At 37.5% G+C, this 21,170-nt stretch overlaps 1 protein-coding gene across 13 annotated transcripts in view; it reads left to right on the top strand.

Annotated features, from left to right (window-relative positions):
• Positions 1–21,170, top strand: part of PDE4D (phosphodiesterase 4D) — a 1,918,796-nt gene that overhangs the window by 1,848,836 nt on the left and 48,790 nt on the right. For 12 of the 13 annotated variants that reach the window (XM_069096357.1, XM_069096351.1, XM_069096355.1 and 9 more), the window contains one exon: positions 942–1,054. In XM_069096357.1, the coding sequence (XP_068952458.1) occupies positions 942–1,054 (113 nt within the window). Of the gene's footprint in view, positions 1–335; positions 856–941; positions 1,055–21,170 lie in introns of those variants that run through there. The other variant, XM_069096364.1, reaches the window with a different exon arrangement.

Raw genomic sequence — 21,170 nt, 5'->3', positions numbered from 1 at the left:
CCCGGAGAACAGAAGGGGAATATCTTGCGATTCTCATTTCCCCTACTCTTCCTTTCTTTTGGGTAGAGGGGTGAAGTACTGGAGGGCCTGGGACAGGGCTAGTGGGGTCAGCAGGAGAGGGGACGGGGCAGCTTTCAGGGAAAGCAGCAGCAGCAGCCCAGGCAGCCGCAGTCGCTGCTGCAAGGAGGAGTTGAGAAAGAAAACAGGAAACGTGGTGGCCGCTTACACACGGCAGCAGCTGATTCATTTCTGCTTGAAAGTGCCTCCCTGAAGTCGCTAAGGCGGCTGGGCTGGGGGGGTGGGGTGAAAGGGGCGGAGGGAGGAGGAGAAGGGAGGGGGAAAGGGGATAGTCGCAGAGGAAAAGGGGAGGAGGTGTAGCGGGTCTCCAGTCTAGGGAAAACTGTCTGCATCACCCAGACCTCTTTCAGGAGGAGGAGGAGGAGGAGAGGGAGCAGGATTAGTTTTGGGTACAAAGAAGCAAGTTTCTGAAAGATAGAGGACAAACAGCCCTGGCAACAAAACAGTACCCCAGCACCTCCCATCCGGTCCTGTATGCTAGAATTGGGTTAAATGACTGAGACTTGGTGCCCCCAACACCATCTAAAAGGCATTCGGAGAGAAATCCTGACCAGACCCAACCCGACTAAACCAACAAAATAAAAATTATTTGCTGGAGTTTCCGAGCCCTCTCTGGACCTGGACATGGAGGGCGCCAAGCTGGAGAGACTTTGGGGTTCCCTCGTAGAGGCTGTTTGCCTCCCCAGCAGAGAGCGTCTTCTCTTCCCCTGGTGCCTGGCTTAACAATATGAAGGAGCAGCACTCATGTGTGGGCACTGGGCATCCGAGCATGGCTGGGTATGGCAGGATGGCCCCTTTGGAGATGGCTGGTAGCCCCGTGAAGCACTTCAGAACTGAGTACCCCTTTCCCTATCTCTTCGCAGAGGAGGCTTACCAGAAACTGGCCAGCGAGACCCTGGAGGAGCTGGACTGGTGCCTGGATCAGCTAGAGACCCTGCAGACCAGGCATTCCGTCAGTGAAATGGCCTCAAACAAGGTAAGGGATAACCCTCTGGTTTTGTCAACCTGAAAGGTGGCTAGGATTCCTGCATGCTTTCCCCCTCTCCATTATTCCTGCGATTTCACACAGGTTAAAATGTCCCCTCCCACCCAGCCTTTTGCATCTGTGTGGGGTTAAAATGTCTGTGCCCTTTTTGGAGTAGTTCAATTCCCTTGGAGAGTTTCCCCAAGTTCACCTTCTCCCTCTCCTTTCCCCCTTTCCTTTCCCCCTTCACTCAGTCTGTTAAGTTAAATCATTTTGCAAAGGAATCTTTGATATTGATTAATTACATCACCCTCAGGTCTCATTGGATGCCCTGTTTTATTGTCTCTAAGTAACAGTTGGCTTCTGCTGCTTGAGCCAAGGCTGTCATTTGGCCCATAGATGCAAAGTTTGATAGGTAAAGGGGTTTTGTCATTCTCTATGAGGGTTGGTGCCTGAATTTCTTCTCTGCTGCAAAACATTTTTTGAGTCATTCCTTGAATTAACTTAGACTGTGTTGTGTTTTTCAAGGAAAAAAAAAACCAGCAAATTCCTGAACAAACTGCTGAGACTGGTTGGCAGAAACTGGGGGTGGGGGTTGGGGGGAGGGTTGGTAGAGAAATAATCCACATTTATTTAATGATTAGTGTACACAATGAGACAGAACCTTGGTCATAAGAATATATGATCTGGCCATAAGAAATCAAGTAATCATCTTGGTACAAAGAGAAATTTAGAAAGCTTTATCATGGATTTTTCTGTTTTAGCACAAAATAAAATTTAATTTCTTGGATTATTTAGTAATAATGTTGTCTTTGATTAGGCTTTTTGGCCACATCACTGGATAATTCTATACCCTTATAACCATTTTTGTTAGTGGAGTTTATGGTTGTGAAATAATCCATTAGAGGCAAGACTGATAAGAAATCTAGGTTCATGTTTTCATCTTTAGTTATAAGAGGCCAGAGTTGCTTTTATGCCCTGTCCTTTGTGAATATTTGGCTGAGGAAAAAGGCAACAGAGGTATGCACATGTTGGATGCAGATGGTTAAGGGATTCAGCCAATAAGGACTAGTCATTATTTGGAAATTTGATTTGTAAGTTCTTACTTTGTGGGTTCAATGAAGTGTGCATAGTTACCCTATAAGAAATTTCAGCTAAGTAATTTTGACCTGGTTCTAAAGTAAGGAAATTTACTATCTCATTTTTTTTTTAATATGATGGTTTCTGTGAACCATGAAAGTATTCTCTTCCTTCCTCTCCCATCTCTTCTTTCATCCCTCACCCTCTCCCCAAAATACTTTATTTATTACCATAACTTGTCAACGACTTGATTTTATCTTGTAACTTTTTTCTCTTCGCTGGTTACACATTGTTATTCAGTTAAAATTGCTACTCAGTAAAATTAAGTGATCTTTCTCATATATTATCTATACTCAGGTTTCCCTCAAGTATATTTCTGAGTAAGACAGTGATTTGAAAACTTTTAGTCTTTTAAAGTTTGACCACCATTTCTAAATTCACCATCAAAATTAATCTGTCCTTCCCATGATTATGGCATTATCTTCTGTTTCTTGTCAAACTGATTAGGTTTCACTCCATGCAGCACCATTGAGGTATTCCTGTTCTCACTTATTTGTTATCCCTTGTTTATGCTGTGTCCCTTAAAGAAAAATCTAGACCTTAGAGGTTAATAGGAGACATTTAGGGAGTAATTTAGCGTTCCTCTTTCATTTTTCAAAATAGTCATTAACTTACTTTTTAAGCAAAAGGAACTTGATTGGCCAGATGGGCCTTCATTGAAAATCCATAGCACTAATCCTGTGGCTTTGCCAGGATATTTCTGTGATGGATTTTGAAAGTCCTTTCACTGTTAATACTGTAAATATTGTAAGCTGTCAGTTGATTTAGCTGTTTGTGGATGGAAAGGGATGCTTGTTAGGTTTTATTTGTTTAAAAACTTTTCACCCTTTAAAAGCCAACAGATAAAACAAGAGTAGGCCTTCAAATTAATGCTCGAGAAGTCACTGTTTTGGATTTGAAGCTAGATTTGTTTTATGTAAGCTAGTCTTAAATAGAGTAGATAGGATGCTCTTAATATATTAAGTAAAGGTGCCTTGTGCCTGGAAATTGAGAGAACTTTGTCTTGTGAATGAAAGGTCAACTTTAAATAATTCCAGTGGGTCCATCTCTATTTTAAGTTTGATTATATTTTGTATAATTATTTTTGACTACAACAATCCTAAACTAATATTCCTGATTAAACTTGACTTTTTAAATGTCTTAAGTAATATGTATGTGGCTACAAAAAGCTTATTTGGTTTTACCTGGTTCTCTTAGAGGACATTCATCCTTTTATTATGTGTATTGAAGTAAAAAAGGAAGACAGCTTGAAAAACTAGGGTACAAATAAAACATGTAGCCCAAGAAGTAAATTGAGTTGGCACAGCTTATTTGAAGGTCAGCAAGAATGATGCCTTACCTTAAACCTGAAATGGGAAATTTATACAATATTTTAATTTTTGTTTTTTAAGGATTTCTGTTCCCAGATTTGCTACCTTTGTGTTTTTGGAAGGTGTTATATTTTCTTCTATTCGTGTGATTTTGAGAGTTTGTATTTATGTTTGAAAACATATAAGAAAAATAGAAGCATTCTAGTGTTCCATAAAGAACGTATTATGTTTGATCAATAGATTATTTGGTTGGTAGTAGATCAAACATATTCAGTATGGAAATGGAGTTGTACTTTAGAATTGAAAAGAGGGAAGGGTTAATTATTTACAATAAAATACTTGTATTCAAAATGGTATCATTTGTACCTAAAATACATATTAAAGGGGAACCAAACTAATTAACGGTTTTTAATATTGTGATTTAGAAGCAATAATAAATTGTTTCTTAGAACAACCTTATGTCAATAAACATAGGGCATCAGACATTTATTAGAGGTGTGACCCTGGATAAGTCACTTAACTCTGCCTCACCAACCCTCCCCCCCAAAAAAATAAATACATGGATAAATAAATATAGTTAGGGAAATTGAGGCAGGGAAGTTAATTGATTTCCTTCTCTTCACCCAACTTACACATCTTCTCCTCCTGCTTGGTCCTACCCTCCCCCCAGTACTGGCTGTGTGGGCAAAACTACCAAAGCAAAATGGGGCAAAAGATTCCAGATCTAATTCCATTTGGACAATTACATACACCACATTTAAGCCCATAAACACACTTAATCTGACAGAGATAATTTGTACACATTTGCATCTGACCAAGCTTAGAAAAGCTGTTTTGAGTTTGGATACAAGTTAATAGGAGTCCTGTGTTAACTAAGAAATATGGTTCTTTTGTATATCTTGATTGCTGCTTTGAACTTTTGAATTTCATATTTTGAAACTGTAGAGTAGTATATTCCTGAATTTGTTGTTCAGTCATGTCTGATTCTTCATGATCCCATTTGGGGTTTTCATGGCAAAATGATCCGCATTTCTTTCTCCAGCTCATTTACAGATGAGGCAACTGAGCTAAAAAGGGTTAAGTGACTTGTCCCATGGTCACACAGCTAGGCAGTATCTGAGGCTAGATTTGAACTCAGGTCTTCCTGACTCTAGGCCCGGTGCTCTATCTACTGCATCATTTAGCTACCCAAATGCCTAAATAATCTTGATATGTGTCAGCTTTATTTGTGTAATGTAGACACACTCATTGTCAAAGTCTTAATTGGGATTCTGACAATGACCATATCTATAGTTAAACAAATTATTCTGAATTGGTATTGTAGTCTTTTTTTTCTTAGTTGATAGTGCTTAAATAACCAGCAAAGAGGATTTAGATTAGTTCATTAAATCTGAAATGGAGTTCTCGAATCTTGTGTGACCTTGGGCAAGTCATCTAATTTCCCTGAGCCTCATTTTCCTCTTCTGTAAAGTGAGAGAGTTGCCCTAGTTAGCTTCCATGTCCTATGATCTGGGTCTGTGGTCCTCTGATCCTAAAGTTAATTCAGGATCTCAGGGATCTCCAAGTGTGGATCATTGTACCAAGGCAAACTGCAACCTTAGTAGACCTTCATGAGTTGCTGTAGCTGAAAAGGATTTATCACCTGGTAAGGATCCAGACTTGCAGTGATTTTTGCCTCTCTAGCCTTAGCTAGGCCAGTTTTTGGAGTCTGTCATCAGCTTGTCCTTGACTCCTTTCCAGCTTGTTAGGACCTGCCAGAGCTTGTATTTGTCCATAGTCTTTGAGAAAGGAGAGGCACCTGCATGCCACAATAAGGCATCACCATAGATTTGTAGTGCAGAATTTCAAGAGTAAAGTGTCTTTTCCCTCTTCCTTTCATTGCTTTCCTCCTTTCACCATCTACCTGTACAATTTCTTTTGCTCTCCTGAATTTTACTCATTCTTTCAAATAGACATAATAGTGTTGTCCTTTCCTGTGTCAATGATTCATGATTTTGCTGGGGGTAGGTACTCCCCGGTACTGATGGACATTGTAACTCCATGGTGTCCTATTTGTTTTCATGAGTTACTGTAGCTAGAAAAGAAAAAAAATCACTACCTGGTAATCACCCATCTGTCATTGAGCTTCATGTAAGTGTGGAGGTGAGCCTGGATTCTTGGAGGCAGGTTCTGGAAAGATGACAATGAATCGCATATTAGAAGACCAGCTAATTCCCCAAAAGAGTTATTTTCCTTTCCTATTAAAAATAAATTGAGGTAGATGGGTGGAATTTTGTTGGAGGAACTAAAATATGTACAAAGCATGGATGACTGTTATTAGACCAAAGTAAACTGTATCCTCTGTAATCTGGAATACACTTGGCTCGGCCATCAAAGATATTTGTGATGGTGCACTAAGGATCAATTATGAAAGTGAGGTCACTTGGAGTCCTGAAAAGCAGCAGGCTACCCTCAGAATGAATTTTGTTCCTGGTCTCAGTATTGTTTTAGTACAATTTATAGACTGAGTAAAGCTGTAAACAAGCAAGTTAAAAGGTGGTTTTTTAAGTTGGCTTTCAGATATCCTTTACAAAGAGACGGGCAAAAACCATTCTTTTTTGTTCCTGAGTTTCAGAGAAATTAACTACTTAGGGGTAGCCTTGCAAATGTGACCATACCTTGTTTATGAAAGCTTTTTTTTTTTTTTTGGCGGGGGCGATTTTTTTTTTTTAAACAAGCAATCCCCCATTATTTGCACTGACAATAGTTGAGACTTATGCAGTTTTTCCCAGTGTATATTTGCTATGTGCTCCCCCTGCCGTTTTGTAACAAGCAACGCATATTATACATTGGGGCTTTCTTTCTGGGAAGGGATTATGAATAAGCTTTTTAGGGCAGGTTTGGGGATTCCCTACATGTGCCTACATCACAGTGACATTTCTGCTAGAATGCTTGTACTCTCTCTTCCCTCCCTCAGGAAATAATTATACATCTCTGACTGTAGCTTCTGGAGAACAAATCAACCAATCAATTTGCCTAAAGAGAACATTTGTTTTTTCTTCTTGGAAATGTGTACTAATGATTCCCAGTCTTTTCAAGAGTCATATCCATTGTTTGATGAAAGGATGTGGACTCCTTTACTAAAAGTGATGTTTGGCTATTCAATTTAAAAAAAAAAAATAACAAATTAAAATAATTACATTTTGGTAAGGGTTTTTGGTTTGTTTGTTTCAGAATTTAGTAATACCCTTTGGAATATCTGCAGATTACCCTGGATTGACTTGACTAGGTCTAATAATCATTGCTTTTAAAAGTGTAAGAATACTTTTATTTTTTCTTTCTTTTCTTCAGATTTAAGTAATAATGCCAATTATTAAACAGTGATATACTATAAAAACTTCTTATTTGTTTCTCTGAATGTTAAAGCTCCTGATTTTAATTTATTGCAACTGAAGAAAAAAGTGTTTCCTCATCTGTGTTGTCATGAACTTAGCTACACCTTCAGGAGTTGGTAACCATGAGCTTTCATATCACAGATTTTAATTAGAGTATCTAATTTCATGATTCAGAAGGCTGATTGAACATTATTAGCGAGATTGCATCCACTTTTAAATTGATAGTATCTCTATACTTTAGTATAAACTTTGTAATCTTAGGGAAATAGGACCCATTTTGGAGAACAGTGGTTTTTTTTGGTTAGGAGCAGCATGCTTTGGTTAAGGATGATATGCTTTAGTTTAATAGCTAGCTCCTTTTTTTATTACATTTTTCCAAAGTACAAGGCTAGGCCAAGATAAAATAGCATCCTTTCCTCTAATGTAGTGATGGATTAAATTAACCTGTTTCCAATTAGAGAGGAGGATGGATAATACTTTCATCCAATTTTAAAGGATTTAAATGTCAGTCCCTTAGATTTTTAGCTATTACTTAAAATTAAATGATATGCTGGACATGAAATACTGAAGAAGGAATCTGTTAAAACCATAACTTTTAGCTCCATTATGCAACATACTGGATCTGAAAGCAACTTTTCAGCAGCAAAGAGTTATTGGTTGAATCTGCAGATCTCTGTGGTTTATGATATGAAGGCATTACTTATATAATAGCTGGCAGTGGCATCACAATTGGCCAGTAGATGTGATCATTTAATTGGCTCCCACTTATTCTCTGATCTTTCTAGGAAATGCAGAGACGGTTTAGCCCTTTGTTTCAGAATTCATACCAGTTTTGACAGAGAAGTTACAAATATAAAAAAATGGTAGCTGCTTTCATTCTTCAAAAAAGAAAGCAGATTTCACTCTATGCTTTTGGTAAGAAACAAAAATTTCTTTTCTTTTTATGCTTTTTGGAGAGGGGAATTGGAGTTAAGTGACTTGCCCAAGGTCACACGACTGGTTCTGTGTAAAGAGTCTGAGGCCAGATTTGAACTCAGGTCCTGCAAGAATAAGATTGTTCTTCTTGCAGAATAGCATTTATCAAAAGAAAAAAAAAGGAAATCTTTATTAAGGCAAAACTTTAGGCCTTCTCAAGTTGATACACAGTAAGACTGTTCTTACTAAAAGATGTATTTGGAAAGTTTTAATTTTTGACACTGCATCTTCCTTTCTATGTCAGCAGTGAGTATGGCTAACCCTTCAGCAGAGAAAAGGCCTCTTCTCAAAAGCTAAGATGTTCCTCATTCATCGTAGTCAGCCAAAGGCCAGATGCAAATGCCATTTGGTACAATGGAAAAGAGGCCTTAATTTGGAGTTAGAAGGACTTTGGTTCAAAACCTAGCCTTTTTATTTTTCTGTAAAGCTGTTTCAACTCTCTATTTCAGTTCCTCATCTGTAAAATGAGGGGTTTGGGACTGGGTGAGCTTTGAGGTTCTTTCCAATTCTAAATCAGTGAAATTCTATGAAATTAGTAGAAAATGGAGTAATCATTAGATCATTTGATGAAGTTATTAGTCCTCCAGATATAGCTTATGTTTTGTCATAAGGAGATACAAGTCAAGGAATTGTGCTATCGTTATTTATTTATTTTGCTTTTTGGAGGGGGAAGGTAGGGCAATTGGGGTTAAATGATTTGCCCAAGGTCACATGGCTAGTTTTTGTGTTAAATGTCTGAGGCCAGATTTGAACTCAGGTCCTATGTACTATCATTTTTACTTGTACTTGTTGGTACTATCAGATTATTTGGAAGAACTGAGCATGGTCTCTGTTCTAAAGTATATTTATATTTCACTTTCAAAATCATTTGAATTCTCCAAAATGAGATACCAGTAGCAGGAGAACATGATTCTAAAACCTAAGATCATACTATGTTGCAATAGAAAGGGACCTTAAGAGATTATCTGTACATTTCTAGCTGATGAGCCCATGATCCTATTATCAGCAGCTTGATAGCACAGTGCTGGACCTGAAGTCAGGAGAATCAGAGTTCAAATCCACCCTTAGATTACTAGCTGAATGACCTGGGCAAATCACTTAACATCTGCTTGCCTCAGTTTTTTTTCTCTGCTGTAAAATGTGGATAATAATAGTATCTACTTCCCAGAGTTGTGAGGACCAAATGAGATCTTTATAAAGTGCTTATCACATTAATAGCAGGTGCTTAATAAATGTTTTCCCCTTCCTTCTTTTCATCTGGTCCATTTATTTTACAGATAAAGAAATGAGACCCAGAGGAGTAAAGTGATGTATCATGTCAGAACCAGAATTATCCCAGTTCCCATTCAATGGAATGGAGCTCTTTAAACTCTAGAGACTTGCTTTAGTCTGTAGATAAATATTCAGTAGTAGACATGTTGATGATTGATTTGTTCAGTCACACAGCCAGTATGTCAGTGGTGAAACTTGAATCCATGTTTTCCTTATTTAGCAGCTAGTATCTCTCTCTACCACTACTACAACATGTTGCCTAAGACAACTCTTTACTACTCTAACTTGCAGAATAGGTGTCCATATGCATTTACAGAGAGAATTACTCATTAGGAGATCCTTCACCAATGAAATAGAAGGTCTAATAAAAAATAATAGTGAGTTGTGAAGAAGTACAATGAGGGAATGCAGATCCTTTGTGGAAGTTTTGTGGTAAAAGGAAGAAGAAATATAGACAGTATTTCGAGGAAGGTACTAGTGTTGATAGAAATGTATTTGATTAAAGATAAAGGAAACTTAAGTATAAATTTATAGAGGAAGAATCCAGTAAAGAGAGAAAGAATAAAGGTATAAAACTTTTTAACAGGATAACTGAGGGGGAGCATTGCGTGAAACTTAGCGTTGGCATTTTCTCGGAGATGGGAAGGAAAGAATAAGATTTATTAAGATAAAAAGAAATATTAAGGTGGATAGCAGAGAAATTAAGGGAGCTACCAACAGAGGAGGAAGGAAAATTCTCCACTTAGATAGAAGGGGTGGGGAGCAAGGGGAGAGGAACAGTTAAGAGAGTAGTTTAGGTTTTGGGATCTGTTGTGTGAGAGCTAGCTTTCTATCAATGGGGAAACACTAAAAGCTTTCCTGATATGTGCAGGAGTAAAGCAAGGAAGCTGCTTTCATTATTGTTATTTGATGTGATCCTGGGAATGATGTCAATAGTAATAAGAGAAGAGAAAAATTAGACATAAAGATAAAACAAAACTACCCTGTTTGCCAAGGACATGGTGATTTACTTAGAGAATCAGCAAAGAAACTAATTTCAGACATTTCCCATGAAATAGCTATTTAGAAAAGAAACATGCAAAAAATCTATAGTATTTTTATGAAGCAGTATTAAAATCCACAAAGGAGGACTAGAAAGCAGAGTCCTGTCCACTGTAGCCATTATATGAAAATTTTGTGTGGAGACTTCAGAAGATGAAAGAAAGATTATCAATCCAATGCACATAATTAATTTGTGAATCCTATTAGATTTTCTATCACTCTATCTAGGGTTAAACCTTTTCTGAGATTTTCTAAAGAAGATGTGCTACCATCTGCCTTGCTTTCACTCCAGTGGAGTCAGCTGGGTCTTTCCATCTGCTCTGCAACTACAATTTCATATAAATATATATATAGATATAGATATAGATATAGTCTTCCCTATTAGAATGTGAGCTTCTTGAGACGTTAATTTTTCTTTTTTCCAATTAACAAACCTTATTTTCTCTCCCTTCTATCTATTAGCAAATGTCAAGAAAAACCTGGCAATGTTAAAAAATATAAATATATATGTGTGTGTATATATATATACACACATATTACATATACATATCTGTGTATGCATGTATTATGTATATATGTTTTACTCTTCATGTTGAGTGAGTCCATCACCTTCCTGTGAGGAGGTCGGTAGCATTCTTTATCATTGGTCTTTTGGATTCGTGATTGGTCATTGCATTAATCAGTTGTCTTAAATCTTTCAACGTTGTCTTTTCAGTGTTGTTATACCAGAAGTTGTTCTCCTGGTTCTCATCACTTCACTTTGCATCATATGTATTTCCCTCAAGGGAATTCATTCCCTTTGTCATTTCTTCCAGTACTATGGTATTCCATTTTATTAATACTGCAGAACATAATTTGTTCAGTCATTTCCCAATTGATAGAAACGCCCTTTATTAGATTTTTGCCACTACAAAAAGAACTAATAGCCTATGCATCAGCATTTTGAAAAATCCTTCTCCATCTTTTTGGGATATAGGCCATGGTATTAGTATTACTGTGTCAAAGGGTATGCATTGTTTAGTAACTTTTAGGACATAGTTCCATAGTTTCCAGAATGGTTGGATTGCTTTTCAGCTCTACCAACAGTACACTAAATTGGGGCAGCTAGGTGGCACAGTGAATAGAGCACTGGCCCTGGAGTCAGGAGGACCTGAGTTCAAATCTGGCCTCAGACACATCACTTACTAGCCGTGTGACCTTGGGCAAGTCACTTAACCCCAATTTCCCTGCATTCCCCCCTCCAAAAAGCAAAGCAAAACAAAAAATTTTAAATTAAAAAACAGTGCACTAAATGAGCCTGTATTTCCACAGCCTTTCCAACATTTATAATTTTCTTATTTTTTTCTTTTTTGTCTACTTTGCCAGTCTAATGGCTGTGAGGGTTGCTTTAATTTGCATTTCTCTAATTACTAATCATTTGGAACATTATTTCATAATTATTGATAGTTTTTCTTTGGAAAACTGTACTTGTATTCTATGACCATTTATCAGTTGAAGAATACTCAATTATATTCTTATACATTTGAATCTGTTTATTATTTATCTTGGAAATAAGATGTTTTTCAGAAATATTTGCATGAAATGTTCTTTTCCTAGTTGTCTTTCTTTTTTTTTAAATTTTAACTCCATTGGTTTTCTTGCCACAAAACTTTTTAATAGTGTATAATCAAAACTGTCCATTTTACCTTCATTAATCCTCTTTATCCTCATTAATCCTCTTTATCCAGTGTCTACTCATGAACTGTGGCTCTATCCATAGATACAAAATGTAATTTCTTCCTTGCTCCTCTAATTTGCTTATGATGTAACCAGATCTTGCTTTTTCATTTGTAAACCCCCCCACCCCCTTAGAACAGGGCTTTATATAGTAAGCACTTAAATCTTGCTATTTCATTCATTCATTTTTAATTTTCTGGAATGCCAAGATTATTTATAGTGGTAGAAAGTGGTATTTAATGCCATTATATTTATATTAAAAACTAGAACTTTTAGGGAATTTATTCCTCTATATCCTTTGTGGCATTTCTCTTTATTCTTTGAACAAAATTTTCTTCATCTAAATCTACATAGGTTCAGTCAGCAAACATAATATTCCTGCTACGTGACAGGTATCCTGCTAGATACTGTGTATATAAAAAAAAAAAATGAAGTAGTCCCTAGCCTCAAGAAGCTTGCCTTTTCTCTGAGAAAGTAAACTATATGCACTGAAATATGAACAAAATATATATGGGGAGAGGGACGGGACATCTTGTACATAATGCTTTTTTTTTTTTAAGCAACTGGGGTTAAGTAACTTGCTCAAGGTTATACAGACAGTTATTTCTGGGTGTGGTACTAAATATCAGAGCCCAGATTCGACCCCAGGTCATCCCGACTCTGGGGCTGGTGCTTTTACTCACTGCACCACCACCTGGCCGCCCCTAAGCAATTAGGGTTAAGTAACTTGCTCAAGGTTAAACAGCCAGGTTACATAATGTTTTTTTGTGACCTAAGATAATCAGATTTTTAAACTTTTTTTTTTAGCTTATGCATTATTAGTTATCACATTAATTTCAGGTTAAAAATATTAGTGTATAAATTGGTCAAGATGGTGGAGTAGAAATGGGACCTCCACGCAGCTCCAGCTCTCACCACCTCCAATCCATGTAAAAGGGGACTATGAACAAACTTTGGAGCTACAGAACCCACAAAATGACACAGAGAAGCTAACCTCCTGCTGAGGACGGCCAGCACAGCGCTCTGGGAGCCGAGCCTGGCCCCACACCAAGGTTTTAGATCACAAGCAGCTGTGGCAATCCAGAATTATCAACACATAGATGCTAAGGACAAAGTCAGAGGTCAGTGCAGTGTGGACTTTGGAACACAGTAGTTGGGAATGTATCGGCTTTTGCCTCTGGGGCGAGAAGCCGCAGAGAGCTACAGTGCAGCCACCCCCACGTGCCAGCTTCAGCTCCTGGCCTGCAGAGTGTAGGACAATGAAGCGACCAGTCTGAGTGGTAATCGCTCTTACTTTAACCTGCTTGGACCTAGATTGCGGTCTAGGGTTGAGGTCCTGGGATATGCAACCAGCTTGCCAGAGCATGTAGAGGCTTCAGAGAGGGAACCCAACTAATACCTCCAGCAGCTGAGAAAACCCCAGCATTTGGAACAAAGCTACCCCATCTGGTGGCAGAGTCCTAATGTGGCAAAAAGCCCAAAAGTCAAGTAATTGAGTGGCAAAATGAACAGGCAAAGGAAGCAAACCAAGCAAAGCAATCCAACATTAGACTCCTATTTTGGGGACAAAAAGGATCAAAGCATGGAACAGGAGGAAGACAATGAAGTCAGAACTCTTGCACCAAAACCTTCAAAGGAAAATATGAGCTGATTATAGGCCATAGAGGACCTTAAGAAGCAGATAAGAGAAGTGGAAGAAAAATTGGGAAGAGAAATGAGAACAATGTAAGAAAATTATGAAATGAGAGTCAATAGCCTGAATGAGGAAAATAACACCTTAAAAAACAGACTAACTCAAATGGCAAAAGAGGCTCAAAAAGGCAATGAGGAGAAGAAAGTCTTAAAAAGCTGAATTTTCCAGATGGAAAAAGAATCTCAAAAGCTCACTGAGGAGAATCATTCCTTCAGAATTAGATTGGAGAAAATGGAAGCTAATGACTTTATGAGAAATCAAGATGCTGTTAAACAGATCCAAACAAATGAAAAAATAGAAGGCAATGTGAAATATCTCATTGGAAAAACCACTGACCTAGAAAATAGATCCAGGAGGGATCATTTTAAAATTATTGGACTACCTGAAAGTCATTATCAAAGAAAGAACCTAGAAATCATCCTCCAAGAAATTCTCAAGGAAAACTGCCCTGATGTTTTAGAACCAGATGGCAAAACAGAGGTTGAAAAAATCCACCAATCACCTCCTGAAAAAGATCCCAAAAAGAAAACTCCTGGGAATATTATAGCCAGGTTCTGAAATTCCCAGATCAAGGAGAGAATATTACAAGCAGCCAGGAAGAAACAATTTGAATATTGTGGAAACACATTTAGGATAACTCAGGATCTGGCAGCTTCTACATTGAGGGATCAAAGGGCTTGGAATATGATATTCTGGAGGTCAAAGTATTTGGGATTAAAACCAAGAATCACCTACCCAGAAAAACTGAATATCATGTTTCAGGGGAAAATATGGTCATTCAGTGGAATAGAGGACTTTCAAGCATTCTTGATGAAAAACCCAGAGTTGAATAGAAAATTTGACATTCAGATACAAGAAGCAAGAGAAGCATGAGAAGGTAAACAGGAAAAAGGAATCATAAGGAACTTATCAAAGTTGAACTGTTAACATTCCTACATGGAAAACGATCATTGTAACTGATGAAACTTTTCTCAGTATGAAAATAGTTGAAGGGAATAGAAATATATGTGTGTGTGTGTGTGTGTGTGTGTGTGTCTATATTGGAGGGTATACAGGCATGTGAATATATGTGAATGTGTGTATATATGTTTACAGGTATACATAGATAGAGGGCACAGGACCAATTTAATAGGAAGGGATGATACTTAAAAGGTGAAATTGAGAGATGAGAGAGGAATATAATGAGAGGAGATGAGGAGAGACAGAATGGGGTAAACTATCTCATATAGAAGAGGCAAGGGAAAATGGCTACAATGGAGGGGAAGAATAGGAAGGCAAAAGGGAATGGGTCAACCTTATTCTCATTGAATTTGGCTTGGGGAGGGAATGACATACACACTAAATAGGGTATCTCACCCTACAAGAGAGTAGGGGGGAAGGGGATGAGAGGAGGGATGATGGAAGCAGGGGGGGAGGGAAGTTGGAAGCACCCACTTTTGAAAAGGGACAGGATCAAAGTAGAGAATAGGACAAGTGGGAGATGGAATAGGAAGGAGGGAAATATAGTCAGTCTTTTACAATATATCTGCTATGGTAATGTTTTGCATTAGCTACACATGTACAACCTATACTGAATGGCTTATCTTCCCAGTAAGGGTGGGTGACAAGGGAGGAAGGGAATGAATCTGGAATTCAAAGTTTTAAAATCAAATGTTTAAATATATATGTATATATATATACATATATATATATATAATAATTATTATTATTATTGGTACTATTTTACATGTAATTGGGAAATAAATTATACAGGCACTGGGGCATAGAGATCCACCATGCCCTACTGGAAAAGTCGAAGCAGGTATGGGAGAGGATATGGGAGAGAGCAGATTGGAGGAGGGGATATCCTGTGGGACTGCAATTTTGGGGTGGTGGGTAGGGGAAAAACGGAGAGAAAATTCATAACTCAAAATCTGTCGGAAATGAATGATGTAAATCAGAAGTTAATAAAGCATTTGAAAAATGAAAAAAAAACTTAAACTCAATAAATCCATAACTTAAAAAATATTAGTGTAGTAAAGCTTTTAAAATCTCATTTCTTTAATTTTGGTAGATTAAATTTTTTTCTATAATATTCAGCTTTAGTAGAGAGAGGGTCAGTCCTCTTTGTCCCAGTTTGAACCTATAAAGGCTGTGTGGCCAGCTGATTTTTCTTTGAGACAATGATGGAGCTGATTTGAATAGTTCCTTTCTATCTTTATACCTGAACTGACATCTAGACCTAAATAAGTATTTGTTGAAATGGACTTAATTGAATTACATTTGAGAGATTTTTTTTTTTGGAGGGGCAAGGCAATTGGGGTTAAGTGACTTGCCCAAGATCACACAGCTAGTGAGTGTCAAGTGTCTGAGGTTGGATTTGAACTCAGTTCCTCCCAACTCCAGAGCCAGTGCTCTGTTAACTGCGCCACCTAGCTGCCCTGAGAAATTTTTATGGTAGTATACTGGGTGCTATAACCTTTTCCATTTCCCTCTATTTCTGTGTTGAGGAAGAAATATGTGTTTTGGGGTCTGGCTGGGAACTAGAGTCCATTCAACAGAGAAGCTACACATTTATACAATATACAAATCAAATTCTGGGAAATAAGATGTCAGTTTTAAACTACTATTTTCCTAATTATGTCAATGACCAACTGCTTTCAAAATATGCCCTGGAATTGGTTAAGTTAATAAAGTCTCAGCTTAGTGCAGAATTGCATTCCAAGTATTTTAGTCTGGATCTGCTAAGACAGAGGATCTTCCTTGGTTTACAAAGATCTTCATATCCTGGAATCTCACATCTATTTTTTTTAATTATGATTTAAAAAAATAAATTAAATACTGACTTCTGGGAGGGTTTAGTGTGGCACATACTTATTTTTTGGTTCTCCCTTTGGGTTAATTTAAGTAAGAAGTTTGTAAGAAAGAGGCAAGAAATAACTTATTTTGTGCCTATGGTTGTAAGTAACTACTACTTGCCATCCCTTATACCTCTGCTTTTAAAATGTATGTGTTACTGAGCTCAAATGAAAATTTGGGTAAATGCTATTAATTCACTTTTTTCCTGGACATTATTTACTCAAGCTAAAAATGACATACCAGGAATTCTTCCCAAGCCAGATTAAATGAGTGTTTTGTGCAGGTTCCCATGTTTGCCTTTCCCAAACCTTCTATGCAGTTTTCTAAGCGGGCATACCCATATTCCCAAGCATCCCAATCTTGTCCTACATGTTGGTCTCCAAAGTGGCTACAACTGACTTTTTCTCATTGTTGTCCAATGGCTCATTCTGCTATTGCTAGCACCTTAATAGGAAACACCTGCTGTTGTTTATCCTTTGTTCTTGAAGAGAAACATGACTTCAGGGAGGTGATGCCACGACTTGCAAATGGAGATGCCCCCAGATGCAGTGGGAGACCTTGGCCTATTAAAGTTAAGGTCTTTCCAGGGTCTCAATTTGAATGAATCAATGCTTATTCAGTCATTAAGGTTAGGTACATATGAGGTAAAGAATGGCCTCTTTTACCTAGTTTTTTAAAAAAAAATCAATCTGAGTGGGGAAGATCCTCTGGGTTTCTGGTCAAAATAGAAACAATTTCTATTTAAATTCACTCTGAGCCATCAGAGCCCAAACCATGACTGAGTGGGGGATTCAGCTGGGACCTATTGTTGGCCAATCAATGAGAGCCAAAGTGACTTGGTCCTTAACAAAGAAATCTACCCTGTAAACCCCAATATACCTTGAGAGGTTTCAACCATCAAAATTTATGTTCCTTTGAGAAGAGCACCCACAGGGAAGGGTATGATACCTTATGTGAACAGAAGGAGAGGAAGTAATAGGAAGCACCTAGACATCTCCTAAATGGGTCAGATCCAGAGAGTACAAAGCATGGGCCTGGACAAGAATGTGTCCATAGCAACCAAGTAGAGATGAGGCTGCCATTTTGGAGTAAATTCAGGATATTATAGCTCTCCTAGAATCTAGAATATTTTCCATGTGTTTGGTAGTGTTTTGATAAGAACTTAAAAGGCATTTTACAAAACAAAAACAAAAACAAAAAAAACCAAGTTACTTACTCTTTGAGTGTATAGAGAAATCTTGATTTTCCTCTTACTTTTGTCAGTCATTGCCTACCCATGCATGCCTCTGACATTTTTTTTAAAGAAATGCCAGACTTTAAAATTTTCAATGGGAAATTTAGGTAAGGCGTTAACTTTTTCCTTTTTTTCACAAAAAAAATTAGTCATAATGTGATAAATTAGAATATTATTTTCAGAGTCCTGTATATTGAAGTTCTATAATATTTCTTAGCAAGATGATAATTTTTGTTGCTTATATTTTTAAAGCATGTTCACAGTTTTGTGCAAGAAATTCTTGGATTGATGTATGTTTTATATAACTTTTAAAAATTAATTATAATTTTCTATAGAAATATAACTAGTATGAGATGTGACATGTAGCAGATAGTTTGATAGGTATAAGGCTTCCCAAAGACTTAAGTTCAAATCTCACCATAATACTTATAATTTTGTGATCATGGGAAAATATTGTTTGGGACCTCTTACTCATCTCTAAGATGAGGAAATTATTCAGAAGACTTCTAAGGTCCTTTATGAAATCCTATGAATCTGGTTAGATTCTAGGAACTTCAGAAATTGTCAAATACTGAAATCTTTATATTTTTAAATAGAGGCTTCCCATTTACCTATAATTCCTAGGCCAATTTCATCCTCATTTACAAATAAACTTTTAGAAAGAAATGAGTAAGATAGAACATAGTCTATGTAAGAAGGAAATATGAAAAAAAAAAAAGGAAGAACAAACAGTAAAAACTCTACAAATCCTGTTAAGGAACATTTTTTAAAATGAAGTTGAATTTGGAAAACCTAGGTTCTGATTCATTTTCAGTATCCAGGATGGTGTTTGTCCACAATTTTTATTTAATTGGTTTTTGCTTCTCCTGTTTTGATTTTTTTTTCTAGAATCTGTTATCATTTATAACTTTTTATCTGCTTTTTGGGAGAATTAGATGGATAATATTTAAACATTTTTGTTACCTCTTTTGACTTAAACATTTTGGGGGCCTTACTTTCCCAGTAGAATTTCTTATTTCTCCTTAAGTATTCCACAAATTTATTCAGTAAACATATATCAAGCATTTCCTTTGTATGATAGGTAGACAGACAGATAGACATATGTAAACAAAGTAAGCATTTATTAGGAGTCTTTAATGAATGTCAAGCATTTTTGTAAACAATAGGGCTACAAATAGTCTACCCTCAAGGAACTTACATTCTAATGGATGAAGACACCATATGAAAGGGAGTTAACAATCTGAGTAGGGAGGAGAGGGTACCCCCATGTAGGAAAGTAGGGATGTGCAAGGTTAATGGCAAGGAGGTGAAGAAGTTCAGAGGGTGAATCCAACTAAAAGAGAAATAAGCACGCTTGGGTCCCTCATGAAATCTGGATGAGTGTGAGGCTTTATATTGTTATGATGACTGGTTTGAACAAATGCCTAGTACTCTTTTAGAATTTCTTTTCAAGTTGACACATTTATTAATGTGTTCAGGGTATGTATTTGTAAAGATAAAAAGATTTACTAAGGCATCCAACTCTTTGGACTTTACTGTCTACAAGAATGCTGTTTGTTTATACATAAACACATGCTAAACAGATGCATGCATTAGTGTATACAGATTTTCTTTGTAGGTCTGAGGGAAGTTTCAAGTTAATTTCTTTTTTTTTTTTTAATTAAATTAAATAGGGATGGCCAGGAGGCTCTATTCCTCTCTGGAGTCAGGAGGACCTGAGTTCAAATGCAGCCTCAGACACTTAACACAAAAACTAGCCGTGTGACCCCTTGAGCAAGTCACTTAACCCCAACTGCTCCACCCCACCCCACCCCAAAAAAAAGCAAAAAAAAAAAAATTTAAATTTTTTCAAGTTCATTTCTAACAGAGAGGAATCAGAGAAGCATTCCAGGAACTTTGACAGCAGGGCATGAAAATGAGGCATTATTACGTTAGAGGACTGGAGGATGAAGAAGGGAATGGTTTAAAATAGGGCTAAAAATGCAGACAATTAGTACTACCAAGGAACATGAAGTAATCCAGCCCAACCCTCTCGTTTTATACATCAAGCTGAGACTCCAAAAGATGAAATAATTTGTCTGAGTTCAAACAGCAGCTGAGTGAGGAATCAAACCCAGATAGGAAAGTGCCAGATTGAAACCTAGTGCACAGAGAGCTAGACTTGGATTCAGGAAATACCTGTGTTCCAATTCCACTTTTGAAACTTTCTAGCTGATACGAGGCACCTTACCCTTTGAGTCTTGGGCAACTTTCTAGAATTTATCTGCTAATTCAGTGACAGTTGGGTCTGCATTGGTACATTCCCACACTAGGAAATTACCCATCCTTTGCATTTTTTTCCTTTCAGAATTATATTTGAGAAGTCATTTACCACAGCTGGCTTAAATGCTGTAGAAACAGAAGGAGAAAACCCTGTTTCCTTCAAATGATGTACAGGGAGTGTTTATGTGTTTCTTCAAGAGGTAGTGTCCCAGGGACCTTAGAGAATACTAAAGTTCTACTCTGGATATTTTGAGAGTAATGAATATGAGCATAGTAGATTCCATTTCTATCTAAACAAATGAGAAACTCATTCCATTGAGCATTGGATCTCCCATTCTTGTGGTCCCCTGGGATCTAATTTCCAAGGCCACCAATCTTTTAAGTGTCTGCTATGCTAGGTTCTGGATCTACAAAGATAAGAGAGACAGACAGATGTCACCGATGACCTTCAGGATCTTGTATTTTAAGTGGCTCACCCATTGTTTCTCTGTTCTGTATAAGCTCCTTTGGTCTATAAGTATGCATATGTGCTCATACAGGGGAAATAATGAGATTGGGTATCATCTTGATTGAGGAAGTTGAGTTTAAGGAATGAAACTCTTGAAAAACTCCTTTCTAGCCTCAACTGACAGGGCCAGCTCCTTTCTGCCTCTCTCCTTCCCTCTTCCCCTTCCCTGCCCCAACCTGTTGCTTCTTTGCTATTTTGCAGCCAGGAGTATGGGACCTTGCTAAAGTTCACGAGCATGTGCTCTTGAATTTATTCATTCAATAGAATGGGCATTGTGGGCTAGTTCGGGCTGGGAGTCAAGCTCACTGCAAGGTAAGACAATGGAGTTAGCCAAAGGAGCCACATTGCATATTGGGTTATAAGTAGTCAGCTACAGGGTAGAATTAGGTAGGATGGGAGTGGAATTGAGAAGACTTTACATGGGAGATTATAGAAACCAGACATTGAGGATGGGGAAAATATATTGACTATTTAGTGGATAATTTCCCTGTGGGAAGGGAGGTTAAATGAGTTGTCAAAAAAAGGGGAGTGCACCAGAGGAGCAGATGTCACCTCCCCACCTTCCTCCCCAACCTAATCCTATTTTGACACTCCTGGATTATGATAAACTTTATATTTCACCTTCTAGGTCTAAATCCTTTCCAACCTGGAAAGGATTGTTAATAAACTAAAAGTTTTACTTATATGATACCACAGGGATTATTGTTGTTCTCATTCAATTGTGTCTGACTAACTCTTGGTGAGCCCATTTGGGGTTTTCTTGGC

Source organism: Petaurus breviceps, unplaced genomic scaffold (assembly GCF_028583685.1).
Source record: "Petaurus breviceps papuanus isolate PSGF00001 unplaced genomic scaffold, PetGlider_PUasm1.0 229, whole genome shotgun sequence".
NCBI lineage: Eukaryota > Metazoa > Chordata > Mammalia > Diprotodontia > Petauridae > Petaurus > Petaurus breviceps.
Note: the sequence above shows the minus strand (reverse complement) of the source record. Positions and strands in the feature narration are given on the sequence as shown.